The 16,184-nt window shown below is 42.5% G+C and overlaps 1 protein-coding gene across 2 annotated transcripts in view; it reads left to right on the top strand.

The window, feature by feature from the left end:
- Positions 1 to 16,184, top strand: part of CDH4 (cadherin 4) — a 1,112,924-nt gene that overhangs the window by 954,462 nt on the left and 142,278 nt on the right. For both annotated transcript variants that reach the window (XM_069751205.1, XM_069751206.1), the window contains one exon: positions 15,545 to 15,700. In XM_069751205.1, coding sequence (XP_069607306.1) covers positions 15,545 to 15,700 — 156 coding nt within the window. The remainder of the gene's footprint in view (positions 1 to 15,544; positions 15,701 to 16,184) is intronic.

The raw sequence follows: 16,184 nt of genomic DNA, 5'->3' as shown, positions 1-16,184 counted from the left end.
TGTGACCGGAAGCCAGATTGTAAGCTGTCAAAGAGGGAGCAAGAAGAGAGATGGGAGGACAGTTCAAGGTAGACGTGTTGTTCCAGTAGCTTGGAGGCATAGGGGAGAAGTGATATAGGGCGATAGCTAGATACAGAGGATGGGTCAAGAGAGGGCTTTTTGAGGATAGGTGTGATGGAGCCATGTTTAAAGCTGGAGGGAAAAACACCAGTTGTTAGAGAAAGGTTGAAGAGATGGGTTAGGGTTGGGATGAAGACTGTGGTGAGGTTTGGGATGAAGTGGGATAGGATCGGGTCAAGTGCACAGGTGGTGAGATGTGATCTTGAGAGTAGACTGGAGAGTCGATCTTCTGTAATGGTGGAGAAGTTGGTTTTGGAGGTGGAGGGCTGGGTAATTGGGAGGAAGGGCTCTGGGGGTTGTTGACCAAAACTGTCTCTGACGTTATCAATCTTCTGCTTGAAAAATGAGGCAAAGTCTTCAGCTGAGATGAGTGGGGAGGGAGGAGGTGCTGGGGGACGGAGGAGAGAATTGGAGGTGTTGAATAACTGTTTAGGGTTGTGAGACAGGGAGGATAGGAGAGATGAGAAGTAGGTTTGTTTAGCTGTGGTGAGTGTGGTCTTGAACCTAGTGAGGGACTGTTTGAATGCGATGAAGTGCTCGTTGCCTAAAGGATAAACCTTTGAAATGATTTAAAGGGAATCTGTCACCCGGTCTTTGCTACCAATCCGAGACCAAAATGATTTAGAGGTAGAGACCGTGAATCCAGTGATGTCACTTACTAGGCTGATCTACCAGTTCTCTAAATGCTGCGCTCTGTATAACCCAGCCCACACCACTGATTGGCCGCTTTCAGTGTACACTATGCATAGGAAGAAAGCAGCCAATTAGTGGTGGGGGCGGGGATACATAGAGCTCATGAATACTGAGGACTATATTGCAGCAGGTTTACTAGTCCTCTAGTGATAATCTCCTGCTGATAAAATAGTTATTTTATCAAAACTACAGCAGCAGCCTAGTAAGTGACACCTCTGGAATAAGGGCCTCTGCCTCTACATTGTGTTGTTCTCTGATTAGGTGGCAAAAACCTGGTGACAGATTCCCTATAACTGCTGCTGCTGCTGGATATTCTGCATGCGCTCCATCTTGGTACAGGAGGTAAAAGGCAGTCACTTTTACAAATGAGATCTGAGTATAAAATTGGTATATGCTTTCCAGAGCGCAATCAAATGAGTGCAATTAAGGAAATTCATTATATAGCTTACATTTTTCAAGGTGTCAATTTCTACCGCTGAGGCCTCTCTCAGGGAAATTCTTTTTGAAATGATGAAATATAGAGGTAATTAATTTATCTTTTTAATTGCTCTGACCTACTGCTGTTCTGTCACTTCTCCTCCTCTGGAGCCACTGGTTCGGGGGGCATCCTGTTTTGTTTCCTGTACTCGTTGACACTTAGTTGAGTTTAATAAATGAATGTTCGTTGTCGCGGTGCGGTGGTAGTGCTGGCATGTGCGAGTCCTTATGTTGTCTCGTGTCATATGTGACCTCAGTATGGGGCTGGAGACTTCACCGAGCGCTTGTACAAATTCTTATAAATTAGTGGTGGAAGCATTCCTAACAGTTTGAACTTCAATGGAAAGGAGATTAACTAAGAAAAATCCCTTTAAAAACGGTCTAAATAAATTAGTGTGGCTTAAAGAAGTCCTAAAAAGTCCTGGTCATGAGATAATTGCACAGGTGCATGGTTTGTTTCAGGTATTGGAGCCCTGTCTTGTAAGGGGAAGAAATATTTAAAAACATTGAAAAATTAATCCAAAAATTTTATCAGAAATGTTCTCATTAAAGGGTTTGACCGGCCTTAGGGTACAAATCTGCAGTCACTCTGTATGACTGCAGATATGACCGCAGACTTGTGAATCCTCACAGTGCGTGCACTGTACAATGTTGATTTGGTGTTGGGGCCAGGAGTGGCAGTCGTGTGACCACAAGTATGTGATTTGCATACATCGCGGTCACGTGACGACTAGACGTGCATGGCTTCACTAAATGTAATTGTGTTGATCTATGCCAGATACAGTCTAGTCGGGATGTGGCTGGGAATATGCAAATCACACAACACCGGAGAATAAACACAGCACACAGTTAGAGTGCTGTGAGGATTCATTAAGGTACCTTCACACATAATGATTTCGTTAACGATATCGTTGCTTTTGTGACGCAGCAATGATATCGTTAACGAAATCGTTATGCGTGACAGCGACCAACGATCAGGCCCCTGCTGGGAGATCGTTGGTCGTTGGGGAAGGATCAGGACCTTTATTTGGTCGCTGATCACCCACTGTCATCGCTGAATCGGCATGTGTGACATCGATCCAGCGATGTGTTCACTGGTAACCAGGGTAAACATCGGCTTACTAAGCGCGGTCCTGCGCTTAGTAACCCGATGTTTACCCTGGTTACCCGGGGACTTCGGCATCGTTGGTCGCTGGAGAGCTGTCTGTGTGACAGCTCTCCAGCGACCACACAACGACCTAAACAGCGACGCTGCAGCGATCGGCATACTTGTCTATATCGCTGCAGCGTCGCTAAATGTGACGGTACCTTAAGTCTGCAGTCACATAGACTTTTACCCTAAGGCTGGACAACCTTTAACTGTTCACAAGCGACTTCCTCCAAAAGGGTCGTCCAGTCTTAGATACTGTAGGTCATGAAAGTCAGCCTGGTAGGGGCTCAACACCCGGTACTCCCACCGATCATCTGTTTGCAGCTGTCACAGCAGCTGATTGAGAGTCATGTTGCGTGTACGCCGCTAGGTTCAGATAGGGGCGGGACAGGTTTCATGAATTCTTTGGAACTCTGGGGGAACCGTTACTCAGGGCGACCAGTACTACTGCAGCTTCCTCAGGCAGAAGATGAATCCACTTGCTCACACAGATAACAAATGATAGAGTCCTCATGAACATGAACAGTGTAGTTTAATGTCACAGCACATTCAGTACAATTCAAGTCTCTTTAACACAGGCTTTATAAACAGTACTGCTGCTTATTAGAGGCACATTGACTAACAGTTTCTTTTGATAGCACAGTTCAGCACAGATCAAGACTTCTTACAAAAGCACAATGTACACAGCATTCCTTCTAGCACAGTGTAATGGAGGAGGGGGGAGGGTTTGCTGAGAGATTTTATCCCTGAGACACAATTTCTTGGAGTACTTATCTTCCTGCTCCTGATAGACTTTCTCAACTAGCAGTACAGGGGATTAGCCCTGCTCCACTCTGTAATGGAATCCTGTGTCCCTATAGTTCACTTGCCTGAATGTTCGTGAGACAAATCATAGACACACACCACTAAACCCTTCAGTTTCCCACAATCCCCCAGGGGCTCTGCTAACCGCTCCCTGTCTCCTGTGACTGTGTTAACCCCTCTAGTTGCTGGATGCTTTTGAGGCACCAGCAGTTAGCACTACTTCTGCATGTCACAGTCAGAACACTACCGTAAGCTGTGTAGTGGCCACTATTGAGTACTGCAGCTCAGTGCCCATTGAAGTGAATGAGAGCTGAAGTACAGTACCTGAGAACGACCACTACACATTGTATGGAGCAGTGAAGTCTTGGATCCAAACACTGTTTACTTCCCGCTGCTATAGGAGCTGCCAGCAGCTGGTCAATGGGGTGTCAGCCTTCACCCTTCAGATATTGATTAACTAACCTAAGGAGAGATCATCATCTTATGTCAAGGACAACCCTATAAGGCTTTGCTTACAACATTGTCAATGCCTCCATTTATAAAGGATTCATGATTGTGATGGTGGATACTCTGGAAAATACATCCGTTAAATCCAGAAAAAATCCATTGTGTCCCTTCAGGTTTCTGGCGTTTTTTCATGGCGAGTATGGCATGATAATATGGCAGGAACCTCCATGAAGGACTTGTGGTGTAAATAAGAATTAGTCCCAAAACCCGTCATTCGGTATTTCTTCACTAGTAATTTCCACTGACAAAATACGGTACTACTTAATAGGCTATATACGTTGTTTATTCCAATGTATGGCATTAGACATATTATTAATTGTATCCATAGAACATCCCTAGTGTAAAAGTATAAAAAGGAGGGCTGCAATGGTAGGATATGGACATCATGGTACCATGGGCTGGTGTCCAGCTATGTCTGCTTCTGCCATTTTTCTCAATAAACTGTATATATTCAGTGTATATACAATGTGGAGACTGACAGGGTGGGCTACATGGGAGTTGACAAGGTTTATGGATATGGATGCCAGGGTCACATGCAGATTCCTGGGAGACCTGTGCTCAGACAGCTGTAAAGCTGAATACTCAAGCATTCATTGCCGAGAATAAGCCCTGTACAAAGTATATTCATGGTTTGGCAGTGGGGTACCGCCTGGGGAGATGGAATAGCAGTCGTGTGTTTCCTGCTAGAGGAGAAATCGCATTACCATTAGACACACGGTATGTGCTCACCCTGGGATGTGTCAGGTAATGCGAGACCAGAATTGGATACCAGTTCACTACAATCTAACTGTCTCTTCTCTTGTAAACCTGCAGTCTTCAAGATGTCTCAATGTAATGTCGCACACAATAAAGTTCAAAGAAAATAATTAAAAAACGAGAAATTAACTCGCCACCCAATGGCCTTGTGTGTAAGTAATGTGTCCTCCAAGTAGGGTGTGGTTCATGGAGTCAGTGACTACAGGGCCAGGTCACAGGTAAAGTAGCTCCAATCCACAAGATTATTAAGAAGGATCAGCACCAAGAGAATATTTTAAATCATAACTTCATTAACTTGGAAATCAAGCTTGATAAAATCATTCACAAGGTACGGAGACATATTTGAAAATTCCCAAGCCTTACCGGAACATGATATAACTGAGTTAGGGTTCTGACTGGATCCGAAACGTGCAAGTCTTGGGAGTTTTCAAATATATTCATGGAAATATCTATGGATGAGTTTTTCAAGCTGGTACAAAGTTATGTTTTAAGATTTCCTAGTGGTACTGGAGATTCCTGATATTCTTTTGGATTGGAGCACACCTAATTAAAGGGAATCTGTTAGTAGGGTCAACCCTCCTAACCCGTCTATGTGGACATGAAGGTCATGAAAAGTTGACTAAATTGATACCTTGATATCTGCGATCTCATTTCAGAAAAATCCACATTTTCTTAATGTAAATGAGCTGTTAAAATCTATGAACCGGACATGCATGGCTATCTCTGGGAATCTGCCTCCAGAGCTCATATTAAATGAAAGAGGGTGTCACCAGCGTGAGACATGTAATGACTGACAGTATGCTCTCCTGATCAACATGTCATTTAAAATTAGCTTTGGAGTCCAGGAGATTTATGTCCGGCCCATAGATCTTAACAGCTCATTTACATCATAAGAAAAACGTTGATTTCTCTGGAATAAGACATCGAATCGCACTTATCAAGGTATCATTTTAATCAGCTTCATATGACCTCTATGTCCATATAGACATTTTTTTAATCAACGGGAGTCAATAATTTTCACCGTATGACAATTTTGTGAAATACATCAGGCCTTTATCGGAGGCATATGACAGGCAATACTCTCAATGTATACTGTACATCTGATGGTAAGCGCAGACATGACAATGGGATGGCAAACCTGTCTGTTTGCTATGTTTGAACAAAGTGCAAAATTAAAGCACATGTCTACCTTTAAAAAAAAATTAAAGCAACAGAGTCCAATGTAAATATCACATGCTATTTTGTGTATCTGTGTTACCATGGTTACAGACTACAAACAAACTCTGTGTAGTCTGATCCATGTGTATTTTATATCTGTAAGCTTCCCCCATTTTTTTGCTAACCTAAGGACAACAGAAGATAAGACTGAAGATGAGAAGGAGGATAGAAACACATGCCATATGAGTTATTTATAGTCTGCAAACATGAAAGAGCATAATTCTGCATAGGAGCTGTATACACAACAGTTAGGGATTTTTATATACATTGCGTCAGGCATTTAAGGAGCTTTATTTTTTTTACTATGATTAGGCTGAGTAAACTCCTCCAGCGTATGCAGTGAGAGAGGGGTATATTAACCTTTAATATACTACTTGTAAATATATACAGTCATGACCGACAGTGTTGGCACCTTTGGAATTGTTCCAGAAAATGAAGTATTTCTCCCAGAAAATTATTGTTGTTTTGTTATACACATGTTTATTTCCTTTTTGTGTATTGGAACAACAACAAAAATGCAGAAAAAAATCTAATTGGACATAATTTCACACAAAACCCCCAAAATGGTCCTTACAAGATTGTTGGTACCCACAACTAAATATTTGGTTGCACACTCTTGGAATAAAAAAAAGTGCAATCAATCACTTCCTATAACCATCAACAAGCTTCTTACACATCTCATCTGGAATTTTGGACCCCTCTGCTTTTGCAAACTGCTCCAGGTCTCTTATATTTGAATTATGACGTCTCCAAACAGCAATTTTAAGATCTCCCACAGGTGTTGAATGGGATTTAGATCTGGACTCACTGCTGACCACTTCAGAATTCTCCAGTGCTTTGTTTACATCCATTTATGGGTGCTTCTTAAAGTATGTTTGGGGTCATTGTCTTGCTGGAAGATTCATGATCTAGGACACAAACCTAGCTTTCTGACACTGGGCATTACATTGCAACTCAAAATCCTTTGGTAATCTTCAGATTACCCAGTGCCAGAGGCAGCAAAACATCCTCCAAAATCTTTGAAAATCTTTGAACCTCCACCATATTTGACTGTAGGTACTGTGCTATTTTCTTTGTGTGGCGCCGGTGTGCCTGCACGCTTCCCTCCCCCAGCAGGGATGCCGACTCGCTCACCGACGTAACCACGTCTCGCACTTCCTCCTCCTCCTGCCACTACCAGGGGTCTGTGCAAGGCTCGCAGATCCCCGGGCACTGTGCTTAGAGTGCACACACTCCCACCTTCTTAAAGGCACTGCGTGCACCATCCTAAAATGTCCCCAGCCATTGGCTTACTTATTATTTAAGGCACCTCCACCTTATGGGAAGTGTTTGAGCATCTTTTTCACTCTGCCTTGTTGCATTCCTGATAGTTCACAGGTCCCCTATATCTGCCAGTACCTGCCTGTTCATGTCTTCCCATACCTGCTGTCTTCCTGTATTCCAGTCATGCCTGCCAACACCTGCCTGTCTGTATATCAATCGTACCTGCCAGCACCTATCTGCACTTGCTCTGCCTGCCTATATACCAACCGTGCCTACCAGCACTTGCCGTGCCTGCCTGTATACCAGCCGTGTCTGCCTGTATACCAGCTGTACCTTCCTGCACCTGCCATGTCAGTCTGTACACCAGCCATTTCCATGTGAACCTGCCGTGCCAGTCTATATTACAGTTATTTCTGTCTGCACCTGATGTGGCAGTCTGTCTACCAGCTGTACCTGCCTGCACTTGTCTTGCCAGTCTATACACCAGCCATACCTGCCAGTACCTGCTGTGCATTTCTGTACTGGACAAGTTTACCCATTCCTGGCCATTCCAACTACCTGCCCCTTTGGGGGTCAGCTGGTATGTGTCTGAGGTCTGCCCTGGAGTAGCACCTGGCATCCATCTGGTGCTATGTCTAACCCTACCATCAGAGGCTCTAGCGAAGAGTCAAGTGTTCGACTAGTCACGCCCCTCCAGGCTCTCCTTCGTCCATGGCACAGTGGTTCCACTGCATTTTGTGTTTACTTATGTTATCTTTGTCTATTATTTAAATTTGTTTGGTGATCTGAAACATTTAAGTGTGACAAACATGCAAAAGAATAGGAAATCAGGAAAGGGGCAAACACTTTTTCACAGCGCTATATATATATACTGTGTATACATATATATATATACTGATTTCGGCATCTGTCATTTACTTTTGATGCCAACTAGAGTTGCAGTGCCCGGCCAGCTTTCTCATTTACCCATCAGTTAAGGCACATGGTTCAGACATTTTTGCAGGCAGTGTTTTTCAACTACTTGTCAGACAATCCCGACTATCCCGACTCCCTGCAGCCCATTCTCGGTCTCACTTCATAAATAAGGATTAGCGGTCAGTGATTCAGCCGCAGCCGGATGCATATTTATGTGACTGCACAACGCCATACAACTTTCATCACATCGGAATGATACAGAACATCTCATCTCATACTTGAATCAATTTGGGGAACAATAGGAGAGAAACTTCAAACCACATGTAAACCATAAAAATACACAATCTTCACCACAAATGTTTGACAAGCAAGTTGTTGAGGTTTTTACACTCACTGAATCGATGAACCAGACAACCACAATCTGGAAACACATTTGCTCTCTATGGCCCATAGAGCAACCTTACAAGCTATCCATGGACTACAAAAAGCCGGTGCCAATCCATGGAAATAAAAAAAAAAATATTTTAGAAATTAAAAATGTTTTATTTTGTGCTAACAACTCCTATGCAGAGCAATGTGTCTCCATTGTTACAGAGTAGATGTAGTCTGATCCTATACCAAATGTATGTTAGGAAAAAGCTGAGGACAACAGGAGGGAAGTATGACGGCTGGATCCGACTACACAAGGTTCCCTAATGTTATCATGAAGACACAACAGAGCATGTGTTCTATCCATACCATTATTCCATGTCTCCTCCATACTTAACACACATGGCGCTGCTCATCTCACATGGAAACTAAAAAGTGAACAGTTAAAAAGGAAGTAATAAAAGAGTTTTTATTAAAATATCAATAGATCTTTGAATAAAAATAAGTTCCACAATTGGATGTGTTCCTGTACTGAAATAATCTTCACAATGATGAAGGATTGTAGTTCTAATGATGACTCATGCAGCGAAAAGAGACTTCCTGTTTCTTCATAGAGCTTAGAAGGATTCAGCTAGTCAGTTTTTAATCACGTGATGTCATAGGCCTAATGGAAAAGAGAAGAATTAGCTGGGTAGAAGGGCAAAACGAGCAATTGTAAGTACACAGTGCTATATAATATGATGACTGCAATATACAGTATTAAGAGGATAAACACTTTGATGGAAGGAGGGCTTTTTGAAAGTCTATGGCCAGTATGGAAGTAGACAGATGAAGCCCTCACCGATCACATGTAAGTATGGGATGGAAATAGCTGAGTATAGCACTAATCTATCCCAGTGTAATAGAGAGGCAATTGTGCATGCGAGCGGTCGCTCCATTCAATCTTTGTGAGACTTCTAGAAATATTCACTTTCTCATAGACTGTGAATGGAGCTGCATACACGAACATCGCTCTTTTCAGACATTCTCTGCCTTCAGACCCCACTGATCTAATGGTTCTCATATATCCTGTGGGTAGGAAATGACTTTACGTTAATAACCCTGGAAACTCTTAATTATAAATCATGCCTTATATATGGCTAATTGGTCTGTTGTTGGCAGATGACGTGACACCATTTAGCTGTCACTTTTAATATCAGATCACGTGAAAAGTTTCTCGTTCCGAATCCCCTTAAACATTTCTAAACTTCACTTACTCTAAAACAAGTCTTTGAACAACACAAGCGCAAAGAGAGAAATTTCTTTCATCCATTTTAATTAGGAATTATTAATATAAAATGAACCCACATTAAAACTAAATGAAACCTATTTAAATAAGTTCCTGCTGTTTTGAAGCTGCAAATCCTTGAGTTGTGCTGTTTTAACATCATACAAAACTCAATAGAGGCGCAGCTGCTACATCAAACGGTTAAATGTTCGCATCCTTACACTCTCCTGCCCTGTGATGTGTCATTTTCACAAGTGTGTGCTGGAGAATGGGCTTCCTTGTCACACAGTATGCCAGCTTAGAAATGCCAGGGAGCACCACTATTTAAATCCGGTGGCAGAATATAATGACCCGGAGTTTGTACAGCGCTTCCAGCTGCCGGAGAAGTCGAAGAAGGTCGAAAACAGCGAAAATGTCAGCGGCGCACAACATCACCTTGGAGCTTCTTTTGCAGAACGTACCAGCCTTTTGCTAAAATATCAATTCCCAATCATGGTATCTTGTAGATGGGGAGATCTTGAAGGACAACTTGATAATACTTTAATGACCAGGGAATTTTCACATTTACCCTTTTGTACTTTTTGTTTTTTCTTGCTTTCTTCCAAAACCCACAACTTTTTTTTTTCTATTTTTCTCTCGACATCACCGTACGAGGTTATGTTTTTTGCATTACACGCTGTAGTTTTTAATGACCCCATACAATGTCCTTAAAATGGGAAAAAAAAATTGAAGTAGGATGAAATGATGATCAAAAGATTATAATTCCATCTTGATTTTTGGGTTTTGGTTTTACGACGTTCATTGTGTGGTTAAAATGGAAACATGATCGAGGAAACAGGGAAAAAAAAGGACTTACGGTAATCTCAGCGCTTCAAATCACATATGGAAAATCCCCAGAAAAGGGCAAATGAACTTACACTTTGTGATTGGCACAAGACCACTCACATGACAGATAGAGCTTCTAGTGCGTCGGGTCGGCCCGCAGCTTCCACACCGGTCGCCCTATGTACGGACGCCGTGATCAGAATCCCAGGTCCAGAAAAGAAAAAAAGGAGCGCCAGCCGACACTACTTCTGAGCATCTAAGCGCCGATTAAGACCTTCTCTGCTGCGGGTACCTTTTGTGATACATAGGCTTCGTTTTTTGAGCAGTGAGTCATTTTTATTCATACTGGTTTGGAGTCGAAATTACATTTTGATTGCTTTTTATTCTATTTTTTAGAGATGTGATGTGATAAAAAATAACCCAAATTCTAGCATTTCCATGTTTCTTTTCACTGTAAGATGTTTGCCATATGGTTAATTATATTAATATTTTAATAGATGCTGCAATATCGTATATAGATTTTTTTACATTAGTTTTAAAGGAGGGAAAAAGGGTGTGAATTGAATCATTTCTTTTCTACATCATTTTTTGGTCCCTTAGGGGACTTGAACCTGCGATCAGTTGATTGCTTGTCCTATATACTACAATACAACAAAGTATTGCTGTATATCAGAAAAGTCGTGGTCACCTATAGTGTTCAGCCTGCTGTTGGGTTGTATAGGAGCATGAAGAAGGCAGCTATGGCTTGATTCGTGCCCTCTGTGGCCATGATGGCCCATGGGTAACTTATGCATCGGAAACCTCCCCATTTAAATGACTGTCAGAGATTGGCAGCGGCATTTAAATGGTTGAAGGGAATTTGTCAGCAGGTTTTTGCTATGTAATCTAAGAGCAGCATGAAGTAGGAGCAGAAAGCCTTTTCCAGCTGTGTTTTGCTGTTTCAATAGATTTAATGTTTTATCAGCAGGAAGTTAGAAGTAGAGGACCAGCTGCCTCGTGCCTCGTAGTCCAACTACATCAGTGTACATATACAGTGTACACAGAAAGCTGCCAATCAGTGGTGAGGGCGGGGTTATACAGAGATCAACACCTGCGCTCTGCTAGCAGAGGAAGCTGTGACTCCATCATAACTGCTGCACCCAGGATCAGGATCTCTGTCCCTACATTACACTGTTGTCAGATTGCATAGCAAAAACCAGACAACAGGTTCCCTTTAACAGCCGCAGGTCTAGCTCGGCTCCAGCTGCTGTTAGATACAGATGCTGACACTATAGAATATATTCAGCATCTACATCATTTGGAGAGAGCTCAACTTATGATTAAAGGGAATCTGTCACCTACTATTTCGTATATAAGCTTGGGCCACTGCCATCAGTGGCTCATCTACAGCATTCTGTAATGCTGTAGATAAGCCCCCGATGTATTCTGAAAAATGAGAAAAACAAATTAGATTATACTAACCTGGGGGGCCGGTCCGGTGCGGTCCGGTCCAATGGGTGTCGCGGTCCGGGTCCGGCGCCTCCCATCTTTATGCGATGATATCTTCTTCTTTGCTTCCTGTCGTGGCTCCTGCACAGGCGTATTTTATCTGCCCTGTCGAGGGCAGCGCAAAGTACTGCAGTGCGCAGGAGCTGACCTCTCTGACCTTTCCCGGCGCCTGCGCACTGCAGTACTTTCCCCTGCCGTCAACAGGACAGACAAAGTACGCCTGCGCCGGAGCTGCGGCAGGAAGACAAGAAGAAGACGTCATGGAATGAAGATGGGAGGCCCCGGACCCGGAACGCGGCGCCCATCGGACCCGGACCGCCCCTGGGTGAGTATAATTTAACTTGTTTTTCTCATCTTTCAGGATACATCGGCGGTGGCCGAAGCTTATATACGAAAAAGTAGGTGACAGATTCCCTTTAAATCAGCCATCAACTACGGGAGAGATGCAAGCTCTGCATCAGAGCCCACATCAAAGTCAGGGACACGACCGTTGACATAAATATATCTCAAAGGTTGTGAAGGGGTTAAAATTTTCATTGGTATAATTTTGGGGTACATAAAACTAATTGGTTAACTTTTATTCCATTCATGGGGAGGTGGGTGAAAAATAAAATCACAATTATACAATATTTGTGGTGGGTTTTTATTGTATACCCATCCCCAAGATCCTATGCCAATATGTAGTAGGTGCGACTATAATAATATTAGCCTATACCTCCAATTTGAAATGTAGTATAGTTCCTCTGATAAGCCATGTCGCTTACCCCATGCGCAGGGTATTGCAGTAGCTTAGATAGCCATGGTTACGGCCACTAATAACTAACTGTCACTATTTGAGTGGTCATAACCATGTATACATAAGTTATTGCAATGCCCTGCACATGGGGTTAGCGACATAGCGAATCAGAAGAACTATACTAGATTTCTAATTGGAGGTATTTTCTAATATTATTATTATTGCACCTACTACATATTGGGATAGGATTTTGGAGATGGGAATACCCCTTTACTGTTATTGTACAGGATGTTACAGCGACAAACGCATTATCTATAGCTCATTACTAGATCACTGTTAGTAGAGAGCTACCTTCCATGGTGTTTTAGGTGATAATAGCTCTGCTTTGGCTTGTGGCTGCATAGTGACTTGACATAACCCAAGTTGTCAATTTCCACAATAAATAATTAGCTTCCTTAGCAACTTTTTCTGGTTTGTAAAAGTTTGAGAACTGTTTCATGGAAGAATACTTTGTATTATAAAAACTGCAAAGTGCAAAAGACGAGCGCCGATCCAAGGTCACCGGCAAATCAGATAAGCTTCAGGGGCTCTCTGCCATATAAAACCTTTATCTTTTGACTGTAAGACAGTCTTAATGTGTGCGAGACCAATGTCTGCCATATATAGACATCCCTAATAGGGACATGTCCGCTAAGCCCATGACTAATGTTCTTATTACCCCGTGCACCAGGTATGGAACTTTTATATGGTTTTAATGAGAAACCTTCATTAATCTATGTTCCTGTGAAGAGAGAACTGTAGAACTGGGCTGTTATTTAAGGTTGTCACACATGTGTTCTTTGCATTATGGGTTCAATTATCTTTCTTCTCCAGTAATGACCCATGCTTGCTGAGTCTGTCCATTCTTGAGACAGATGGTTCCCTCTGTGCTATGACCTTCAGGTCCGAGAGTGAGAGGTCCACTAGGAATCGATGAGAGAGCTCAGAAATGATAGCTGAGATCACAAGAGAACAAGACTATTATGAAAGAGAAGCAGAGGACTCGCTGTGATTAACCGGTGAATGTGCTCATTATCTACCGGGAAATGTCAGGGAAATGAAGGCAGATGCAATCTATGTCTGACAGAGTGACCTTCTATATATATATATGTATATATATATATACATATATACACACATATATATATGATATATATATGCACTTGTAATTACTGTCTAGCTCTTGTCTGTCACACACATAAGTAAACAACTCTACTTTCATCAATCCCTGGAGCAGATGTTTGGACCTCCCACCTAAGCCAACGATGACACTCACGACTAGGATGATTTCACACAATATCTACTATACAATTGTCTAAGGGTCACTTCCGTCTTTCTGTCTGTCTGTCCTTCTATCTTTCTGTCACGGATATTCATTGGTCGCGGCCTCTGTCTGTCATGGAAATCCAAGTCGCTGATTGGTCGTGGCAAAACAGCCACGACCAATCAGCGACAGGCACAGTCCGGAAGAAAATGGCCGCTCCTTACCCCCCGCAGTCAGTGCCCGGCGCCCGCATACTCCCCTCCAGTCACCGCTCACACAGGGTTAATGCCGGCGGTAACGGACCACGTTATGCCGCGGGTAACGCACTCCGTAACCGCTGCTATTAACCCTGTGTGTCCCCAACTTTTTACTATTGATGCTGCCTATGCGGCATCAATAGTAAAAAGATCTAATGTTAAAAATAATTAAAAAACCTGCTATTCTCAATTCTCACCCTCCGTCGCCTGCCACCATCTTCCGTTCCCGGCAATTCATTGCGAAATTAGCCAGAAGACTTAGCGGTCTCTCTCTCTCGGTTATTGTTGGCTGTAGGCTTTCCTGAAGAGATGGGTTTTCAGGTTCCGTCTGAAGGATCCGAGGGTGGTGGATATATAGTACAGGCCATAGTATATAGCACAGGCCACGTAGTATTTGTCTGCTATATACTACATAGGTCCTATATACTACGTGGCCTGTGCTATATACTATATGGCTGCTATATACATACATAAATATTCTAGAATACCTGATGCATTAGAATCGGGCCACCATCTAGTATAATAATAATTGCCAACATATTCGGCAGAACTTTACATTACAGAAGGAACTTGTACAGATAAGAAAGACATACCAGAGTAACACATAATTCAACAGATACCAAGTATGGTGGGGATCCTGCACGCAAGCTTACCATGTATGAGGGAATGGGGGAGACATGAAGGGTAAATAGTAAAAAAAAGTGCTTGTATTGTACGGTCCAGCCATAAATGTAATAAACAGGTATTCACATACTGCAACATGAAACGGACACGAGCCAGTATGTGTACAGTTCAGGTACAAAGAGCTATTAAGTGCATAGATTGTGTGTAGACAGATGCTATGAGGGACCAGATTTGGACGCAAATTTTGTAAGGGGAAAACAGGAATAGTTACATAAGTGAGGAGAGGCGTTCGGTCAGTCTAAAACAAATGCATTTTAGGTCACGCTTAAAACTGTGGATATTGGGAATTGAATTGTGGAAACTAGTGCTTTCCAGAGATAGGTGCAGCTGGCGAGAAGTCTTGGAGACGGGAGTGGGAGGTTCAGATTATAGAGGAGGTTAGTCTTAGGTGATTAGCAGAACGGAGGACATGGGTAGACTGATAGGCAGAGATGAGGTAGGAGAGGCTGACCCGTGGGTGAGAGATAAGTTTATATTTGTCTCTGTACCAGATGGGCAACCAGTGCAATGACTGGAACAGGGTAGAGATATAGGGATACATGCAATATAATAATGGAGCAACCACTTATATAATGAGACACATTGACTGCACACGTACCCTTGGGGTAATTTTTATGTAACGTTACCTTTATGACAAGACATACAGTTGAAGCAAGACTTAAGAATGTTCATTCATTTCTCAAGCCACATTTTTCTCTTGTATGTATTTCAGATCCGTTCGGACAAGGACAGAGAGAGTATGATTCGTTACAGCATTACTGGTGTCGGAGCTGATCAGCCCCCAATGGAAATCTTTAGCATAGACCCTATCTCTGGTCGAATGTATGTAACAAGACCGCTGGACAGAGAGGAGAGGTCATCATATCATGTAAGTATACACAGAGTAACTCCATTGCATACTGTCATCCTGTATATGCCAGCTTCATACATTTATAGATGGTCTACCAGGCATCTTATAAGTTAGCCTACGGAGCAGTCCTCTAAACAAAACACATACCAAATCCTATCCTATATTTATCCTGTTTCCCCAAATAGTATATTTCTTATTCATCTGTTTACATTACATACGACAATGTACCTTAGTAGATGGTGGATAGATCCTTTACCATGAAAAGCAGACACCCACAAAAGAGTTCACACTCAAAAGACTTCACGAGACCCAAATCAGTAAAGGTTGGCAAATGCTAGACTTTCACACACAGACAGGGTAGTCCTGCTTCTGGTACCCAGCGCTTTCCATAGGGTGATATTCCTGTTTCTCTACACGATTTATGGACTTGATTCATACTTATTGGGATTTTTCCCACTACATTGTTGGCCTTTCCATATCATTATAACACATGTCTGAGGAA

The sequence above is a fragment of the Ranitomeya imitator genome, chromosome 2, assembly GCF_032444005.1.
Source record: "Ranitomeya imitator isolate aRanImi1 chromosome 2, aRanImi1.pri, whole genome shotgun sequence".
NCBI lineage: Eukaryota > Metazoa > Chordata > Amphibia > Anura > Dendrobatidae > Ranitomeya > Ranitomeya imitator.
The sequence above is the reverse complement of the archived record's forward strand: the minus strand, read 5'-3'. Positions and strand labels throughout refer to the sequence as shown.